The sequence below is a fragment of the Oncorhynchus kisutch genome, linkage group LG13 (genome assembly GCF_002021735.2).
Source record: "Oncorhynchus kisutch isolate 150728-3 linkage group LG13, Okis_V2, whole genome shotgun sequence".
Classification (NCBI taxonomy): Eukaryota; Metazoa; Chordata; class Actinopteri; order Salmoniformes; family Salmonidae; genus Oncorhynchus; species Oncorhynchus kisutch.
In genome coordinates, this window is record NC_034186.2 from 25,386,965 (window position 1) to 25,408,135 (window position 21,171).

At 44.4% G+C, this 21,171-nt stretch overlaps 1 protein-coding gene across 1 annotated transcript in view; it reads left to right on the top strand.

Annotated features, from left to right (window-relative positions):
• LOC109903006 (sec1 family domain-containing protein 2) overlaps window positions 1-21,171 on the top strand; it is a 221,786-nt gene that overhangs the window by 65,970 nt on the left and 134,645 nt on the right. Inside the window, exon 4 of the mRNA XM_031785822.1 lies at window positions 11,963-12,138. Coding sequence (XP_031641682.1) covers window positions 11,963-12,138 — 176 coding nt within the window. The remainder of the gene's footprint in view (window positions 1-11,962; window positions 12,139-21,171) is intronic.

Consider the following 21,171-nt stretch of genomic DNA (forward strand, 5'->3'; position numbering starts at 1 on the left):
CCAGGCTACATATTCTAAAGAGGAGAAGAAGAGCCGGGCTACATATTGTCACATTCTAAAGAGCTGAAGAGGAGCCGGGCTACATATTCTAAAGAGGAGAAGAAGAGCCGGGCTACATATTCTCACATTCTAAAGAGCTGAAGAAGAGCCGGGCTACATATTCTCACATTCTAAAGAGGAGAAGAAGAGCCGGGCTACATATTCTCACATTCTAAAGAGGAGAAGAAGAGCCGGGCTACATATTCTCACATTCTAAAGGGGAGAAGAAGAGCCGGGCTACATATTGTCACATTCTAAAGAGGAGAAGAAGAGCCGGGCTACATATTGTCACATTCTAAAGAGCTGAAGAGGAGCCGGGCTACATATTCTCACATTCTAAAGAGGAGAAGAAGAGCCGGGCTACATATTCTCACATTCTAAAGAGGAGAAGAAGAGCCGGGCTACATATTCTCACATTCTAAAGAGCTGAAGAAGAGCCAGGCTACATATTCTCACATTCTAAAGAGGAGAAGAAGAGCCAGGCTACATATTCTGAGGAGAAGAAGAGCCGGGCTACATATTGTCACATTCTAAAGAGCTGAAGAGGAGCCGGGCTACATATTCTCACATTCTAAAGAGGAGAAGAAGAGCCGGGCTACATATTCTCACATTCTAAAGAGGAGAAGAAGAGCCGGGCTACATATTCTCACATTCTAAAGAGGAGAAGAAGAGCCGGGCTACATATTCTCACATTCTAAAGAGGAGAAGAAGAGCCGGGCTACATATTCTCACATTCTAAAGAGGAGAAGAAGAGCCGGGCTACATATTCTCACATTCTAAAGAGGAGAAGAAGGGCCGGGCTACATATTCTCACATTCTAAAGAGGAGAAGAAGAGCCGGGCTACATATTCTCACATTCTAAAGAGGAGAAGAAGAGCCGGGCTACATATTGTCACATTCTAAAGAGGAGAAGAAGAGCCGGGCTACATATTGTCACATTCTAATTAGGAGAAGAAGAGCCGGGCTACATATTGTCACATTCTAAAGAGGAGAAGAAGAGCCGGGCTACATATTGTCACATTCTAAAGAGGAGAAGAAGAGCCGGGCTACATATTCTCACATTCTAAAGAGGAGAAGAAGAGCCGGGCTACATATTCTCACATTCTAAAGAGGAGAAGAAGAGCCGGGCTACATATTGTCACATTCTAAAGAGGAGAAGAAGAGCCGGGCTACATATTGTCACATTCTAAAGAGCTGAAGAGGAGCCGGGCTACATATTCTCACATTCTAAAGAGGAGAAGAAGAGCCGGGCTACATATTCTGAGGAGAAGAAGAGCCGGGCTACATATTGTCACATTCTAAAGAGCTGAAGAGGAGCCGGGCTACATATTCTCACATTCTAAAGAGGAGAAGAAGAGCCAGGCTACATATTCTCACATTCTAAAGAGGAGAAGAAGAGCCGGGCTACATATGCTCACATTCTAAAGAGGAGAAGAAGAGCCAGGCTACATATTCTCACATTCTAGAGCTGAAGAAGAGCCAGGCTACATATTCTCACATTCTAGAGCTGAAGAAGAGCCAGGCTACATATTCTAAAGAGGAGAAGAAGAGCCGGGCTACATATTGTCACATTCTAAAGAGCTGAAGAGGAGCCGGGCTACATATTCTAAAGAGGAGAAGAAGAGCCGGGCTACATATTCTCACATTCTAAAGAGCTGAAGAAGAGCCGGGCTACATATTCTCACATTCTAAAGAGGAGAAGAAGAGCCGGGCTACATATTCTCACATTCTAAAGAGGAGAAGAAGAGCCGGGCTACATATTCTCACATTCTAAAGAGGAGAAGAAGAGCCGGGCTACATATTCTCACATTCTAAAGAGGAGAAGAAGAGCCGGGCTACATATTCTCACATTCTAAAGAGGAGAAGAAGTGCCGGGCTACATATTCTCACATTCTAAAGAGGAGAAGAAGAGCCGGGCTACATATTCTCACATTCTAAAGAGGAGAAGAAGAGCCGGGCTACATATTGTCACATTCTAATTAGGAGAAGAAGAGCCGGGCTACATATTGTCACATTCTAAAGAGGAGAAGAAGAGCCGGGCTACATATTGTCACATTCTAAAGAGGAGAAGAAGAGCCGGGCTACATATTCTCACATTCTAAAGAGGAGAAGAAGAGCCGGGCTACATATTCTCACATTCTAAAGAGGAGAAGAAGAGCCGGGCTACATATTGTCACATTCTAAAGAGGAGAAGAAGAGCCGGGCTACATATTGTCACATTCTAAAGAGCTGAAGAAGAGCCAGGCTACATATTCTCACATTCTAAAGAGGAGAAGAAGAGCCAGGCTACATATTCTGAGGAGAAGAAGAGCCGGGCTACATATTGTCACATTCTAAAGAGCTGAAGAGGAGCCGGGCTACATATTCTCACATTCTAAAGAGGAGAAGAAGAGCCAGGCTACATATTCTCACATTCTAAAGAGGAGAAGAAGAGCCGGGCTACATATGCTCACATTCTAAAGAGGAGAAGAAGAGCCAGGCTACATATTCTCACATTCTAGAGCTGAAGAAGAGCCAGGCTACATATTCTCACATTCTAGAGCTGAAGAAGAGCCAGGCTACATATTCTCACATTCTAAGGAGCTGAAGAAGAGCCAGGCTACATATTCTAAAGAGGAGAAGAAGAGCCGGGCTACATATTGTCACATTCTAAAGAGCTGAAGAGGAGCCGGGCTACATATTCTAAAGAGGAGAAGAAGAGCCGGGCTACATATTCTCACATTCTAAAGAGCTGAAGAAGAGCCGGGCTACATATTCTCACATTCTAAAGAGGAGAAGAAGAGCCGGGCTACATATTGTCACATTCTAAAGAGGAGAAGAAGAGCCGGGCTACATATTGTCACATTCTAAAGAGGAGAAGAAGAGCCGGGCTACATATTGTCACATTCTAAAGAGCTGAAGAGGAGCCGGGCTACATATTCTCACATTCTAAAGAGGAGAAGAAGAGCCGGGCTACATATTCTCACATTCTAAAGAGGAGAAGAAGAGCCGGGCTACATATTCTCACATTCTAAAGAGCTGAAGAAGAGCCAGGCTACATATTCTCACATTCTAAAGAGGAGAAGAAGAGCCGGGCTACATATTGTCACATTCTAATTAGGAGAAGAAGAGCCGGGCTACATATTGTCACATTCTAAAGAGGAGAAGAAGAGCCGGGCTACATATTGTCACATTCTAAAGAGGAGAAGAAGAGCCGGGCTACATATTGTCACATTCTAAAGAGCTGAAGAGGAGCCGGGCTACATATTCTCACATTCTAAAGAGGAGAAGAAGAGCCGGGCTACATATTCTCACATTCTAAAGAGGAGAAGAAGAGCCGGGCTACATATTGTCACATTCTAAAGAGCTGAAGAGGAGCCGGGCTACATATTCTAAAGAGGAGAAGAAGAGCCGGGCTACATATTCTCACATTCTAAAGAGCTGAAGAAGAGCCGGGCTACATATTCTCACATTCTAAAGAGGAGAAGAAGAGCCGGGCTACATATTCTCACATTCTAAAGAGGAGAAGAAGAGCCGGGCTACATATTCTCACATTCTAAAGGGGAGAAGAAGAGCCGGGCTACATATTGTCACATTCTAAAGAGGAGAAGAAGAGCCGGGCTACATATTGTCACATTCTAAAGAGCTGAAGAGGAGCCGGGCTACATATTCTCACATTCTAAAGAGGAGAAGAAGAGCCGGGCTACATATTCTCACATTCTAAAGAGGAGAAGAAGAGCCGGGCTACATATTCTCACATTCTAAAGAGCTGAAGAAGAGCCAGGCTACATATTCTCACATTCTAAAGAGGAGAAGAAGAGCCAGGCTACATATTCTGAGGAGAAGAAGAGCCGGGCTACATATTGTCACATTCTAAAGAGCTGAAGAGGAGCCGGGCTACATATTCTCACATTCTAAAGAGGAGAAGAAGAGCCGGGCTACATATTCTCACATTCTAAAGAGGAGAAGAAGAGCCGGGCTACATATTCTCACATTCTAAAGAGGAGAAGAAGAGCCGGGCTACATATTCTCACATTCTAAAGAGGAGAAGAAGAGCCGGGCTACATATTCTCACATTCTAAAGAGGAGAAGAAGAGCCGGGCTACATATTCTCACATTCTAAAGAGGAGAAGAAGAGCCGGGCTACATATTGTCACATTCTAAAGAGGAGAAGAAGAGCCGGGCTACATATTGTCACATTCTAAAGAGCTGAAGAGGAGCCGGGCTACATATTCTCACATTCTAAAGAGGAGAAGAAGAGCCGGGCTACATATTCTGAGGAGAAGAAGAGCCGGGCTACATATTGTCACATTCTAAAGAGCTGAAGAGGAGCCGGGCTACATATTCTCACATTCTAAAGAGGAGAAGAAGAGCCAGGCTACATATTCTCACATTCTAAAGAGGAGAAGAAGAGCCGGGCTACATATGCTCACATTCTAAAGAGGAGAAGAAGAGCCAGGCTACATATTCTCACATTCTAGAGCTGAAGAAGAGCCAGGCTACATATTCTCACATTCTAGAGCTGAAGAAGAGCCAGGCTACATATTCTAAAGAGGAGAAGAAGAGCCGGGCTACATATTGTCACATTCTAAAGAGCTGAAGAGGAGCCGGGCTACATATTCTAAAGAGGAGAAGAAGAGCCGGGCTACATATTCTCACATTCTAAAGAGCTGAAGAAGAGCCGGGCTACATATTCTCACATTCTAAAGAGGAGAAGAAGAGCCGGGCTACATATTCTCACATTCTAAAGAGGAGAAGAAGAGCCGGGCTACATATTCTCACATTCTAAAGAGGAGAAGAAGAGCCGGGCTACATATTCTCACATTCTAAAGAGGAGAAGAAGAGCCGGGCTACATATTCTCACATTCTAAAGAGGAGAAGAAGTGCCGGGCTACATATTCTCACATTCTAAAGAGGAGAAGAAGAGCCGGGCTACATATTCTCACATTCTAAAGAGGAGAAGAAGAGCCGGGCTACATATTGTCACATTCTAATTAGGAGAAGAAGAGCCGGGCTACATATTGTCACATTCTAAAGAGGAGAAGAAGAGCCGGGCTACATATTGTCACATTCTAAAGAGGAGAAGAAGAGCCGGGCTACATATTCTCACATTCTAAAGAGGAGAAGAAGAGCCGGGCTACATATTCTCACATTCTAAAGAGGAGAAGAAGAGCCGGGCTACATATTGTCACATTCTAAAGAGGAGAAGAAGAGCCGGGCTACATATTGTCACATTCTAAAGAGCTGAAGAAGAGCCAGGCTACATATTCTCACATTCTAAAGAGGAGAAGAAGAGCCAGGCTACATATTCTGAGGAGAAGAAGAGCCGGGCTACATATTGTCACATTCTAAAGAGCTGAAGAGGAGCCGGGCTACATATTCTCACATTCTAAAGAGGAGAAGAAGAGCCAGGCTACATATTCTCACATTCTAAAGAGGAGAAGAAGAGCCGGGCTACATATGCTCACATTCTAAAGAGGAGAAGAAGAGCCAGGCTACATATTCTCACATTCTAGAGCTGAAGAAGAGCCAGGCTACATATTCTCACATTCTAGAGCTGAAGAAGAGCCAGGCTACATATTCTCACATTCTAAGGAGCTGAAGAAGAGCCAGGCTACATATTCTAAAGAGGAGAAGAAGAGCCGGGCTACATATTGTCACATTCTAAAGAGCTGAAGAGGAGCCGGGCTACATATTCTAAAGAGGAGAAGAAGAGCCGGGCTACATATTCTCACATTCTAAAGAGCTGAAGAAGAGCCGGGCTACATATTCTCACATTCTAAAGAGGAGAAGAAGAGCCGGGCTACATATTGTCACATTCTAAAGAGGAGAAGAAGAGCCGGGCTACATATTGTCACATTCTAAAGAGGAGAAGAAGAGCCGGGCTACATATTGTCACATTCTAAAGAGCTGAAGAGGAGCCGGGCTACATATTCTCACATTCTAAAGAGGAGAAGAAGAGCCGGGCTACATATTCTCACATTCTAAAGGGGAGAAGAAGAGCCGGGCTACATATTGTCACATTCTAAAGAGGAGAAGAAGAGCCGGGCTACATATTGTCACATTCTAAAGAGCTGAAGAGGAGCCGGGCTACATATTCTCACATTCTAAAGAGGAGAAGAAGAGCCGGGCTACATATTCTCACATTCTAAAGAGGAGAAGAAGAGCCGGGCTACATATTCTCACATTCTAAAGAGCTGAAGAAGAGCCAGGCTACATATTCTCACATTCTAAAGAGGAGAAGAAGAGCCAGGCTACATATTCTGAGGAGAAGAAGAGCCGGGCTACATATTGTCACATTCTAAAGAGCTGAAGAGGAGCCGGGCTACATATTCTCACATTCTAAAGAGGAGAAGAAGAGCCGGGCTACATATTCTCACATTCTAAAGAGGAGAAGAAGAGCCGGGCTACATATTCTCACATTCTAAAGAGGAGAAGAAGAGCCGGGCTACATATTCTCACATTCTAAAGAGGAGAAGAAGAGCCGGGCTACATATTCTCACATTCTAAAGAGGAGAAGAAGAGCCGGGCTACATATTCTCACATTCTAAAGAGGAGAAGAAGGGCCGGGCTACATATTCTCACATTCTAAAGAGGAGAAGAAGAGCCGGGCTACATATTCTCACATTCTAAAGAGGAGAAGAAGAGCCGGGCTACATATTGTCACATTCTAAAGAGGAGAAGAAGAGCCGGGCTACATATTGTCACATTCTAATTAGGAGAAGAAGAGCCGGGCTACATATTGTCACATTCTAAAGAGGAGAAGAAGAGCCGGGCTACATATTGTCACATTCTAAAGAGGAGAAGAAGAGCCGGGCTACATATTCTCACATTCTAAAGAGGAGAAGAAGAGCCGGGCTACATATTCTCACATTCTAAAGAGGAGAAGAAGAGCCGGGCTACATATTGTCACATTCTAAAGAGGAGAAGAAGAGCCGGGCTACATATTGTCACATTCTAAAGAGCTGAAGAGGAGCCGGGCTACATATTCTCACATTCTAAAGAGGAGAAGAAGAGCCGGGCTACATATTCTGAGGAGAAGAAGAGCCGGGCTACATATTGTCACATTCTAAAGAGCTGAAGAGGAGCCGGGCTACATATTCTCACATTCTAAAGAGGAGAAGAAGAGCCAGGCTACATATTCTCACATTCTAAAGAGGAGAAGAAGAGCCGGGCTACATATGCTCACATTCTAAAGAGGAGAAGAAGAGCCAGGCTACATATTCTCACATTCTAGAGCTGAAGAAGAGCCAGGCTACATATTCTCACATTCTAGAGCTGAAGAAGAGCCAGGCTACATATTCTAAAGAGGAGAAGAAGAGCCGGGCTACATATTGTCACATTCTAAAGAGCTGAAGAGGAGCCGGGCTACATATTCTAAAGAGGAGAAGAAGAGCCGGGCTACATATTCTCACATTCTAAAGAGCTGAAGAAGAGCCGGGCTACATATTCTCACATTCTAAAGAGGAGAAGAAGAGCCGGGCTACATATTCTCACATTCTAAAGAGGAGAAGAAGAGCCGGGCTACATATTCTCACATTCTAAAGAGGAGAAGAAGAGCCGGGCTACATATTCTCACATTCTAAAGAGGAGAAGAAGAGCCGGGCTACATATTCTCACATTCTAAAGAGGAGAAGAAGTGCCGGGCTACATATTCTCACATTCTAAAGAGGAGAAGAAGAGCCGGGCTACATATTCTCACATTCTAAAGAGGAGAAGAAGAGCCGGGCTACATATTGTCACATTCTAATTAGGAGAAGAAGAGCCGGGCTACATATTGTCACATTCTAAAGAGGAGAAGAAGAGCCGGGCTACATATTGTCACATTCTAAAGAGGAGAAGAAGAGCCGGGCTACATATTCTCACATTCTAAAGAGGAGAAGAAGAGCCGGGCTACATATTCTCACATTCTAAAGAGGAGAAGAAGAGCCGGGCTACATATTGTCACATTCTAAAGAGGAGAAGAAGAGCCGGGCTACATATTGTCACATTCTAAAGAGCTGAAGAAGAGCCAGGCTACATATTCTCACATTCTAAAGAGGAGAAGAAGAGCCAGGCTACATATTCTGAGGAGAAGAAGAGCCGGGCTACATATTGTCACATTCTAAAGAGCTGAAGAGGAGCCGGGCTACATATTCTCACATTCTAAAGAGGAGAAGAAGAGCCAGGCTACATATTCTCACATTCTAAAGAGGAGAAGAAGAGCCGGGCTACATATGCTCACATTCTAAAGAGGAGAAGAAGAGCCAGGCTACATATTCTCACATTCTAGAGCTGAAGAAGAGCCAGGCTACATATTCTCACATTCTAGAGCTGAAGAAGAGCCAGGCTACATATTCTCACATTCTAAGGAGCTGAAGAAGAGCCAGGCTACATATTCTAAAGAGGAGAAGAAGAGCCGGGCTACATATTGTCACATTCTAAAGAGCTGAAGAGGAGCCGGGCTACATATTCTAAAGAGGAGAAGAAGAGCCGGGCTACATATTCTCACATTCTAAAGAGCTGAAGAAGAGCCGGGCTACATATTCTCACATTCTAAAGAGGAGAAGAAGAGCCGGGCTACATATTGTCACATTCTAAAGAGGAGAAGAAGAGCCGGGCTACATATTGTCACATTCTAAAGAGGAGAAGAAGAGCCGGGCTACATATTGTCACATTCTAAAGAGCTGAAGAGGAGCCGGGCTACATATTCTCACATTCTAAAGAGGAGAAGAAGAGCCGGGCTACATATTCTCACATTCTAAAGAGGAGAAGAAGAGCCGGGCTACATATTCTCACATTCTAAAGAGCTGAAGAAGAGCCAGGCTACATATTCTCACATTCTAAAGAGGAGAAGAAGAGCCAGGCTACATATTCTGAGGAGAAGAAGAGCCGGGCTACATATTGTCACATTCTAAAGAGCTGAAGAGGAGCCGGGCTACATATTCTCACATTCTAAAGAGGAGAAGAAGAGCCAGGCTACATATTCTCACATTCTAAAGAGGAGAAGAAGAGCCGGGCTACATATTCTCACATTCTAAAGAGGAGAAGAAGAGCCAGGCTACATATTCTCACATTCTAGAGCTGAAGAAGAGCCAGGCTACATATTCTCACATTCTAGAGCTGAAGAAGAGCCAGGCTACATATTCTCACATTCTAAGGAGCTGAAGAAGAGCCGGGCTACATATTCTAAAGAGGAGAAGAAGAGCCGGGCTACATATTCTCACATTCTAAAGAGGAGAAGAAGAGCCGGGCTACATATTCTCACATTCTAAAGAGGAGAAGAAGAGCCGGGCTACATATTCTCACATTCTAAAGAGGAGAAGAAGAGCCTGGCTACATATTCTCACATTCTAAAGAGGAGAAGAAGAGCCGGGCTACATATTCTCACATTCTAAAGAGGAGAAGAAGAGCCGGGCTACATATTCTCACATTCTAAAGAGGAGAAGAAGAGCCGGGCTACATATTCTCACATTCTAAAGAGGAGAAGAAGAGCCGGGCTACATATTCTCACATTCTAAAGAGGAGAAGAAGAGCCGGGCTACATATTCTGTTTCTTTATGAACATGACACATGCTGTATGCAGCTGCACAGTCTGTCCCTTTTCTCGCTTGCTGCTTCCCTCATTTATACACACAGGTGTAGCGATGTGGCTGAGCGTGTTGTGTGTACTCTACTGTACAGTTTAGGAGTAGGCCCAGTGATGTGTCCATAAATAAACGCCCCAGGTCTTTCCCCTACTCTGCATGAATAAAATCCCCTGCTCCCTCCTCTGGTCCATGCAGCACCATGATGTACAAGCCAGGACTGTGAGTGAGAATCAGCACTGTTCAGCTTCATGCTCAAACAGACAGTACTTCTTAGTCCCTGAGTCACCCACATACTATCCAACTAAAAATGCAAGTCATCCCCCTGGTACAGTTTTAGGGTTAATAATGGTTGGCCCTTGGCTTCCTAGCATCGTTCAGGGGTTGAATGTTGGTTGATCCTCAGACTCTTTGTGGGCCTTTCATTCTTCTCTCCATCATTTTCTCTTTCTTTCCTTAGCGTGTTCTCACACTTTACCCTTACCTCTGGGCTAGATTATTGTTGTCCCCCAGTATCTCCCTCTCTCAGGCCTGTTCTAGGGCTAAATTATGTTTGGCCCTGGCTGTGGTTTTCCTTCCCACTCATGGGCTGAGTTATTGTTGGCACATCAGGCTCGGTGATGCCTGTGTATCCTTCCAGGCTTTTTTACTGCCACGGCCAGGGCTGTTCACAATAGGGCTTTTCACTGTCTGGATATTCCTGGATCCGGGTCCATTCCTCAATTATCTTTTAATGTTGCAAATGTTTCCTGATTTGCTTTTGAACACATCTTCCATTCTGCCGGATGGTGCCACACAGAGAGCACATACAGGTTGGTTTAGGACGGTGAGAAGACCACATTACCCAACAGGCTCAGTTTCAGCAGTCTTGCACACTGTGAACTATACTCAGCATTAGACTTTGATTTCTGGGAATAGGAGTCCTTTGTTGTTAGGCTAACCCTGCCAGTCTAACCGTTCTTGATGAAAACTCAACACGTTTTATAATCCAGCGTTAATAACAAAGTTGTTCAATTGAAGTCGTTATGTCTGTACTTAACATGACTCCATACTTTGTTTTGTATTCTGGAACGTTGTGCCCCATTTTTCATTCCGCCTCTGTTTCTCCTCTATTCATGCTAAAGAAAACATTGGCTGTGTAATCCAACAGGAAATAGTCCCACATCTGTTCCTGGTTCTGAACATCAACATGAAGAAGTGGGGTTTATGGGGAGTTAATGTGTACCCCTCTCCTCTCGCCCCCAGTCCTGGCGTCGCTCCGTCCCCCTGTCCATCTACCTCCAGGCTGCCCTCCTCACCCCCACCTCCCCCACTTCTTCATGTGTCTCTGTGAATCATCCTTAGAGGAGGGAGGGTCTTAAACAGTCTGAGGAACCCAGCTTCACTCTGCCAGCTCTGCAAATAATCAGACAACCTTTGATTCACACGTATTAGTCAGTCTTAGACAGCCTCACAGGGACTCTTATCACTCACTCACTCACTCACTCACTCACTCACTCACACACACAGTATATACAGTGCCATGCCCCTTTCTGATGTTCTCTAATTTAGCATGTTTCTGATACTGAATATTATCAGATCTTCAACCAAAACCTAATATTAGATAAAGGGAACCTGAGTTTACAAATAACGCAAAAAAGGTATACTTATTTATTTAATAAACTAAGTTATGCAACACCCAATGCCCTGTGTGAAAAAGTAATTGCACCCTTACACTCAATAACTGGTTGTTCCACCTTTAGCTGCAATGACACCAACCAAACACTTCCTGTAGTTGTTGATCAGTCTCACACGTCGCTGTGGAGGAATTCTGGCCCACTCTTCCATAAAGAGCTGCTGTAACAGTAACATGTGTGTTTTTTAAGAATGAACTGCTTGTTTGAAGTCCTGCCACAACATCTCAATTGGGACTAGGTCTGGACTTTGACTAAAACATTCCACTTCAACTTCAGATTTGTTGCTTTTTAGCCATTTTCATGTAGACTTCAATGTGTGTTTTGGATCATTGTCTTGCTGCAAAGGGGGCAAATACTACTTCACACATTCTATCACACGCTGACTCATATAAAACAGACCCCCACACTTCGACAATAACACTTACAGATACACACTTTCACAGAAAATACAGTTTGCCCAATACATGATTATGGCTGAGGTTCTCACAGCCGTCTCCTCCAAGCTTCTCTTCTCTCTCCTCTGCCTGTGGAGTCTGGCTCTAGTATGGCAGACTAGTATGAGTATGCTAGTGTGTATGCACTGAACCATACAATACTATGTTATCGGTTGTATGATCGACTGGTTTAATTAAATTACATTGAATAGATTAATAAGAAATGAATATTATTTCCTCATGTCGGTTTTGTCTCTCCCTCTCTCAGGCCGTGTGACCCCGGAGCAGCTGTGTTCCTACATACAGCTGTTTAAGAGCAACTGGGGGGCTCTAGAGAGTCACTGTGGGGTAATACAGCTGGGCCTGGCCACCGCCCAGACCCTCCGTCACCCCACACTGCCCCGCTGGGACTCCTGCCTTGCTTTTGAGAGGCTCCTCCTGCAGGTATACTACACACACCCTGGACACACATACACACACACACACCTTCCGTCACCCCACACTGCCCCGCTGGGACTCCTGCCTTGCTTTTGAGAGGCTCCTCCTGCAGGTATACTACACACACCCTGGACACACATACACACACACACACACCCTCCGTCACCCCACACTGCCCCGCTGGGACTCCTGCCTTGCTTTTGAGAGGCTCCTCCTGCAGGTATACTACACACATCCTGGACACACACACACACACCCTCCGTCACCCCACACTGCCCCGCCGGGACTCCTGACTGGGGGGGTGACACTGGTGAGGCAAGGTGACCACAACTTTGTTGGGATAAACTGTCTGTCAGAGAGAGAAAAACGCCCTGTAACTCTCTACTGTGGTTTATAAACATAGCCAGTTGTGTTTGTAGGAAAAAAAACATGCAGTTCCTGTGTTAACTTCTGGGGGGAATAGCCTGCTTTCCAGTCAGTGTTTAGAGTTGTTGGGGTGAACGGGAGAAAAGGAAGCAGTTTACCGCGATGGATTGGGGCGGATGTGCACGTCTGTCAGACCTTGGCAGGGTCAGAGGTTATTGGAGAAGGGGACAGAGAGAAAGACTGAGAGGACAAGAGAGAGTAAACAGCTGAAGTGTCTCATCACACCTCTGACCGATAGCAGTGGTCTTCTGACAGTTTAGAATCTCTCTCACTCTGAGTGGAGACAGAGCGTTAAGGCGCCATGTTCTAGAGTCTTCTAATCAAACTAATACTACTCTATTCCAAAGCCATTTCCTCCGTCTCTTTACATTCCTGAAGCTGTAAAGCCAGCAGCAGGACAGCACAGTATTTAGGAACTTATTAAAGTAAATCACGGAAAAACAAAACTGGCCTGCGCCTGCCAGCGTCCCATGCCAAAGTGGAATTTGAAAACAACCTTGTAAATCTTGTTTCTTAGCTGAGCTCCTGGGAGGAAGATGCTTTGGCTTATTTGGTACCAGTATCCTTCGTACCATGTTAGTCCACATCAAGCCAGATCACTCTGTTTGTTCTGTACCCTTCTGACCTCATTTGTTCTCACAGTCCACTCTGCCTTTCAGCTTCAGTATCATAGTAGTCAGCAGGCGTTTATGGAAGAAAGTGGAAAATGTGTCCTCAGGTAAAAATAGATACCAGGTAGGCCCAGCATCTTATCTCAAGTGAGTATTGTTTGTGTATGTTTGGAACCCCATTCAAAACACATTCTTGGAAAATCAGCAGACCTGGGTTCAAATACCATTTCAAATATCTCAATGACTTTCACATACAGTACCAGTCAAAAGTTTGGGCACACTTTCCAGGATTTTTCTTTATTTTTACTCTTTTCTACATTGTAGAATAATAGTGAAGACATTGAAACTATGAAATAACACACATGGAATCACGTAGTAACCAAAAAAGTGTTAAACAAATCAAAATATATTTGAGATTCTTCAAAGTAGCCACCCGTTGCCTTCATGACAGCATTGCACGCTCTTGGCATTATCTCAACCAGCTTCACCTGGAATGCTTTTCCAACAGTCCAACAGAGTAGGTGAACAGAGATCATCTGTTCACCTACTCTGCGTCTCACTAAGACATGGCGGTTGTAACCAAAAATGTGGACTCATCAGACCAAAGAACAGTTTTCCACCGGTCGAATGTCCATTGCTCGTATTTCTTGGCAAGTAAGTCTCTTCTTCTTATTGGTGTCCTTTAGTAGGGGTTTCTTTGCAGCGATTCAACCATGAAGGCCTGATTCACGCAGTCTCCTCTGAATAGTTGTTGAGATGTCTGTTACTTGAACTCTGTGAAGCATTTATTTGGGCTGCAATTTCTGAGGCTGGTAACTCTAATGAACTTATCTTCTGCAGCAGAGGTAACTCTGGGTCTTCCTTTCCTGTGGCGGTCCTCATGAGAGCCAGTTTCATCATAGTGCTTGATGGTTTTTGCGACTGCACTTGAAGAAACTTTCAAAGTTCTTGAAATGTTCCGCATTGACTGACTCATGTCTTAAAATAATGATGGACTGTCGTTTCTCTTTACTTATTTGAGCTGTTCTTGCCATAGGGATATCTGTTCACCTCCCATACCTTGTCACAACACAACTGATTGGCTCAAACACATTAAAGAAGGAAACCAATTCCACAAATTAACTTTTAACAAGGCTCACCTGTTAATTAAAATGCATTGCATGTTACTACCTCATGAAGCTGGTTGAGAGAATGCCAAGAGTATGCAAACCTGTCAAGGCAAAGGGTTGTTAAATTGAAGAATCTCAAATATATATTTTGATTTGTTTAATACTTTTTTGTTTACTACATGATTATATATTTGTTATTTCATAGTTTTGATGTCTTCAATATTATTCTACAATGTAGAATATTGTAAAAATAAAGAAAAACCCTGGGATGAGTAGGTCTGTCCAAACTTTTGACTGGTACTGTATTTGCAAACTAAGTAGCTATAATAAAAATAAGAAGTAGTTGCATATTTTTATTTATTTGAAAATACACTTGGAAAGTATTGACAGTCTTTTCAAATATTATTTTCAATTACCTGGGTTAAATGTATGGGGGTGTATTTGAGTCAGTGTTTTTGATATACAATTCGTCCGACTATTTGTTTTGTTTTTTACAAATAATCATTCAAATACTCAAATCAAAGTACTTGTTCTGGTATGTGTATTTGAAAATATTCAAGTGCACAACAAAAGTATTTTAAATACCAGATACTAAAATGCACATTTCAGGTCTGGAAATCAGATCTCCCAATCAATCCTTGCAGCTTGACTCGTGACGTGAGAGTTGATGTTTGCAATCAAAACGGACCTGTAATGTGAGCCCCAGTTTTATTGAGGTATTAAGTTAAATGAGTTTCTGTGTGCTCCTCTCCCTCTCTCTGTTGATTTCATCTCACCACAATGTTTGGGCTCTGGCTACACTGTGGACACAGAGAAGGGTATTTACATTGGAAACTGCATGGCTGGATGAAATGGCTCTTTTCTCTGGCTGGTGTGGCAGTTGCCCTGTTTACCCTGCCTGAGTGTGTGAGGGGAGCAGTTTGGCAAAGCTGGACACACGGTGCTGATGGACACAGTCCCAGACCAAGGTGGTGGTGGAAGCTTAGTTAGGCCATGGGAACAGGCTGTAACCATGAGACTGGAGGTCCTGTGAGGTCAGGCCTTACTGTGATAAGATCAACACCTTTAACCTCTGCCCTCCCATTCACTCAGTGATTAACAGTGAAACAATATCTGACTACAAACCACCAAACAGGATATTTACTACTATAAAACGCATGTAGGTATTTTTTATTTCACCTTTATTTAACCAGGTAGGCTAGTTGAGAACAAGTTCTCATTTGCAACTGCGACCTGGCCAAGATAAAAGTAGTTCGACACATACAACAACACAGAGTTACACATGGAATAAACAAACATAAGACGGTAGAAAAAGTCTATATACAGTGAGTGTAAATGAGGTAGGATAAGGGAGGTAAGGCAATAAATAGGCCATGTTGGCGAAGTAATTACAATATAGCAATTAAACACTATAATGGTAGATGTGCCGAATATAAATATATATATATTATGAATGTGCAAGTAGAGATACTGGGGTGCAAAGGAGCAAGATAAATAAATAAATACAGTATGGGGATGAGGTAGCTGGATGGGCTATTCACAGATGGGCTATGTACAGGTGCAGTGATCTGTGAGCTGCTCTGACACCTGGTGCTTAAAGCTAGTGAAGGAGAGGCGGCCAAAGGAAGAATTGGCTTTGGGGTTGACCAGTGAGATATACCTATGGTGACCAGTGAGATATACCTATGGTGACCAGTGAGCTGAGATAAGGCGGAGCTTTACCGTGCAACGACTTATAGATAACCTGGAGCCAGTGGGTCTGGCGACGAATATGAAGCGAGGGCCAGCCGACGAGAGCATACAGGTCACAGTGGTGGGTAGTATGTGGGGCTTTGGTGACAACTGATGGCACTGTGATAGACTGGTTCCAATTTGTTGAGTAGAGTGTTGAAGGCTATTTTGTAAATGACACCCCGAAGTCGCGGATCGGTAGGATGGTCAGTTTTACGAGGGTATGTTTGGCAGCATGAGTGAGGGATGTTTTGTTGCGATATAGGAAGCCAATTCTAGATTTAATTTTGGATTGGAGATGCTTAATGTGAGTCTGGAATGAGAGTTTACAGTCTAATCAGACACCTAGGTATTTGTAGTTGTCCACATATTCTAAGTCAGAACCGTCCAGAGTAGTGATGTTGGACAGGCGAGCAGGTGCAGGCAGTGATTGGTTGGAGAGCATGCATTTAGTTTTACTTGCATTTAAGAGCAGTTGGAGGCCATGGAAGGAGAGTTGTATGGCATTGAAGCTCGTTTGGAAGTTTGTTAACACAGTGTCCAAAGAAGGGCCAGAGGTATACAAAATGGTGTCGTTTGCGTGGAGGTGGATCAGATAATTCACCAGCAGCAAGAGCGACCATTGATGTATACAGAGAAGAGTCGGCCCGAGAATTGAACCCTGTGGCACCCCCATGGAGACTGCCAGAGGTCTGGACAACAGGCCCTCCAGTTTGAAACACTGAACTCTATCAGAGAAGTAGTTGGTGAACCAGGCGAGTTCACCAGCTATTGCAGAACGCCACAGGATGTTTTTGTGCTGGTCAAGGGCAGTCAGGTCTGGAGAGAACCAAGGGCTATATCTATTCCTGGTTCTACATTTTGAATTGGGCATGCTTTTATTTAAGATGGTGAGGAGTGCACTTCTAAAGAATACCCAGGCATCCTCTACTGACGGGATTAGGTCAATATCCTTCCAGGATACCCGGGCCAGGTCGTTTAGAAAGGCCTGATCGCTGAAGTGTTTTAGGGAGCGTTTGACAGTGATGAGGGGTGGTTGTTTGACCGCGGATCCATTAAGGATGCAGGCAATGAGGCAGTGATCGCTGAGATCTTGGTTGAAAACAGAAGAGGTGTATTTGGAGGACAAGTTGGTTAGGAATATCTATGATGGTGCTTACGGATTTGGGGTGGTACCTGGTGGGTTCATTGATCATTTATGTGAGATTGAGGGCATCAAGCTTAGATTGAAGGATGGCCGGGGTGTTAAGCATGTCCCAGTTTAGGTCACCTAGCAGCACTAGCTCTGAAGATAGATGGGGGGGCAATCAATTCACATATGGTGTCCAGGGCAGAGGGTGGTCTATAGGAAGAGGCAACGGTGAGAGAAAAAAAAAGGTGAAAGGTGGATTTTTAAAAGTAGAAGCTCGAGTTGTATGTTTTCTCATGTTAGAAGTTAGTTACAGCATATTGGAATGGTTAAATATTTTTTATTTTTGTGATAAAGATGTGGGTGTAGTGAAAAAATGTAATTGTGTAGGCTGACCATGGTGGTTGGCCAGTGATCTAGCTAGATGTGATCAGTGTGATAGGTGGCGTTAGTTTAGGGTGTTTACAGTGCAATGAAGGGGTCAGTTCAGGTACAGTAATTACCTTGGACTAGTGCTTTACCTCAAGGTTCGGGACACTGCCACCCTACCCACCAATGCTGCCCCTGCATCTTCCCCCTGCTATGTGTCATGCTGTGAACCCAGGGGCCCTGGAATGGAAAGAGTGTTGGTTTGAATGGGGCAGGTTTGGGACGTACCGAGCCCACTATCACAGGGCCTGTGTGCATCTGGGGACTAGTGCTAGACGGGTGGGGGAGCAGCAGGGAGAGCCTCAACAACCCCTTCCCGGACATCACACTAGCTACTTCTACACCAACGACCCAGACAGAGCTACTTCTACACCAACGACCCAGACAGAGCTACTTCTACACCAACGACCCAGACAGAGCTACTTCTACACCAACGACCCAGACAGAGCTACTTCTACACCAACGACCCAGACAGAGCTACTTCTACACCAACGACCCAGACAGAGCTACTTCTACACCAACGACCCAGACAGCGCTACTTCTACACCAACGACCCAGACAGCGCTACTTCTACACCAACGACCCAGACAGAGCTACTACTACACCAATGACCCAGACAGAGCTACTTCCAAACCATACATGTACTACATTCCTCCCATAGACAAGCTAGTGGCTGAGCCAGTTAGTGAGGGATACAATCTCTCTGAAAGACTGACTGTCTGATAGACCTGCTCATTCAGTTTAACTCATGGGGGAGTAGGACTACTTCATTGAATGCTGATATGAAAGGGATAGCGACAGTCAGTCAGTCATGGTGTCTGTTGATCATTAAGAGTCAGTAGTAATAGGAGAGCAGCGCTAACCTCTCCACCCAAGCCTGTTTCTCTAGCTCTGCTGAGATTAGCACGGCCTGCCTCTCATAACATTCAGCTGCCAGTTAATGCTGGTCAGCAACGAGGCTTCTGCTCTATCCCCCTGTCGCTGGGTCACACATTACTAGAACAGCCAGATTCCATATCCCCATCGGATTGTCTGTGGGTTGCTATTTCTGTCTCTCTGACTCGGGTTTACTATGTTTGAATGCGTGTTTCTATTTGTAGGGCTTTTCTATTGTACTAATGTGCCATGAATGTAATGTATGCCTGTTTCTGTCACAGACTGATTGCCTGACCGGGTATATGTTGTTCGTAGGTTATCTTTATGTATCTGTCTGTCTGAGGTATTGTTAACCTGCAGGCTGCAGCCTAGTGACCCACGCGTCTTGACTGCCCCTTCTGCAAGACTCCTGACCTCTATCCCCTTAACCTTAACCCCTGACTTCTCCTGCACAAGCTCAAACATACAGCCACGATAGGCCCTGCAGTGTCAGAGGTTTGCAAAAAATGTACTTTACAAAAATGTATGTTTTTCTTTATGTACTGTATAGTCATATCTAGACATATAAATCAGAGAAAGTTAATAAGCAGAACAATATGCAGTCTATTCTGGTCAACACAATCAGTTTAATGTAACTTGTACTGAAATAGGAAAAATTGCAATATTGGCCTGGTCCTCTCTGTACCTTGTCTCTTATCTGAGCTGCATGCCACAGACCGAGGGGCTTTAAGCCTGTAAGTGTCTTTACCCCAGGGGTATGGAGCCTGTCCGCCAGCCAGCCGAGACATTCATTCCCTCTCTGGACTGTCTGCTACTGCTGCCCCCTGCCTACCCCCACAAGGCATCGTGACGTTGTAGGGGGCTGGAGACTGTAACAAATGAGTGTGAATGACTGTGTGATATGCTGGTCTGAGACATCCAGGAGTCCATCGGCGCTGACCCCTCAGACTCCCCACCGCTTTACAGCCTCATTTCTGAGCTGACCTGGACTGACCGTTCCCCCATCCATCCCCCAGATCCCCCCTCAGCCCCGGGGGAAGAGAGCGCCCGGTAAACCCGGTGGAGCAGCAGGGGGCTGGGAGTCCCTCTGTCTTTCTTGCGCTATGACAAGGACTCTGTCTTACTTAATTTACTCTGTCTGTACCCCTCTCGTAATCTCTTTTCCTCTCCATCTACCCTCCTAGCCTTTCTCTTTCATTGTTCAGCATGTCATGTTCTGCTCATACAATGGGGCAAAAAGGTATTTAGTCAGCCACCAATTGTGCAAGTTCTCCCACTTAAAAAGATGAGAGGCCTGTAATTTTCATCATGGGTACACTTCAACTATGACAGACAAAATGCGGGGGAAAAATCCAGAAAATCACATTGTAGGATTTTTAATGAATTTATTTGCAAATGGCTCAGCCGTTTGACGCTCCCGACAAACAATTATTGTGCTGATGTTGTTTCCAGAGGCAGTTTGGAACTCAGTAGTGAGCTTTGCAACTGAGGACAGACAATTTTTTTACGCGCTTAAGAACTCACCGGTCTCGTACTGTGAGCTTGTGTGGCCTACCACTTCGCGGCTGAGCCGTTGTTGCTTCTAAGACATTTCCACTTCACAAGTGGGCAGAAATTTGACGAACTTAGAAACGTGGTATCCTATGACTGTGCCATGTTGAAAGTCACTGAGCTCTTCAGTGAGGCCATTCTACTGCCAATGCTTGTCTATGGAGATTGCATGGCTGTGTGCTCGATTTTCTACACCTGTCAGCAACAGCCGTGGCTGAAATAGCTGAATCCGTTAATTTCAAGTTGTGTCCACATACCTATGTACAGTTGAAGTCGGAAGTTTACATAAAACTTAGCCAAATACATTTAAACTCAGTTTTTCACAATTCCTGAAAAATTCCCTGTCTTAGGTCAGTTAGGATCACCACTTTATTATAAGAATGTGAAATGTCAGAATAATAGTAGAGAAAATCATGTATTTCAGCTTTTATTTCTTTCATCACATTCCCAGTGGGTCAGAAGTTTACATTCACTCAATTAGTATTTTAGCATTGCCTTTAAATTGTTTAACTTGGCTCAAACGTTTCGGGTAGCCTTCCACAAGCTTCCCACAATAAGTTGGATGAACTTTGGCCCATTCCTCCTGACAGAGCTGGTGTAACCGAGTCAGGTTTGTAGGCCTCCTTGCTCACACATGCATTTTCAGTTCTGCCCACACATTTTCTATTGGATTGAGGTCAGGGCTTTGTGATGGCCACTCCAATACCTTTGATATTGATAATACTTTGTTGTCCTTAAGCCATTTTGCCACAACTTTGGAAGTATGCTTTGGGTCATTGTCCATTTGTAAGACCCATTTGCGACCAAGCTTTAACTTCCTGACTGTCTTGAGATGTTGCTTCAATATATCCACATAATTTTCCTACCTCGTGATGCCATCTATTTTGTGAAGTGTACCAGTCCCTCCTGCAGCAAAGCACCCCCACAACATGATGCTGTCACCCCCGTGCTTCACGGTTGGGATGGTGTTCTTCGGCTTGCAAGACTCCCCCTTTTTCCTCCAAACATAACGATGATCTTTATGGCCAAACATTTCTATTTTTGTTTCATCAGACCAGAGGACATTTCTCCAAAAAGTATGATCTTTGACCCCATGTGCAGTTGCAAACCATATTCTGGATTATTTATGGCGGTTTTGGAGCAGTGGCTTCTTCCTTGCTGAGTGGCCTTTCAGGTT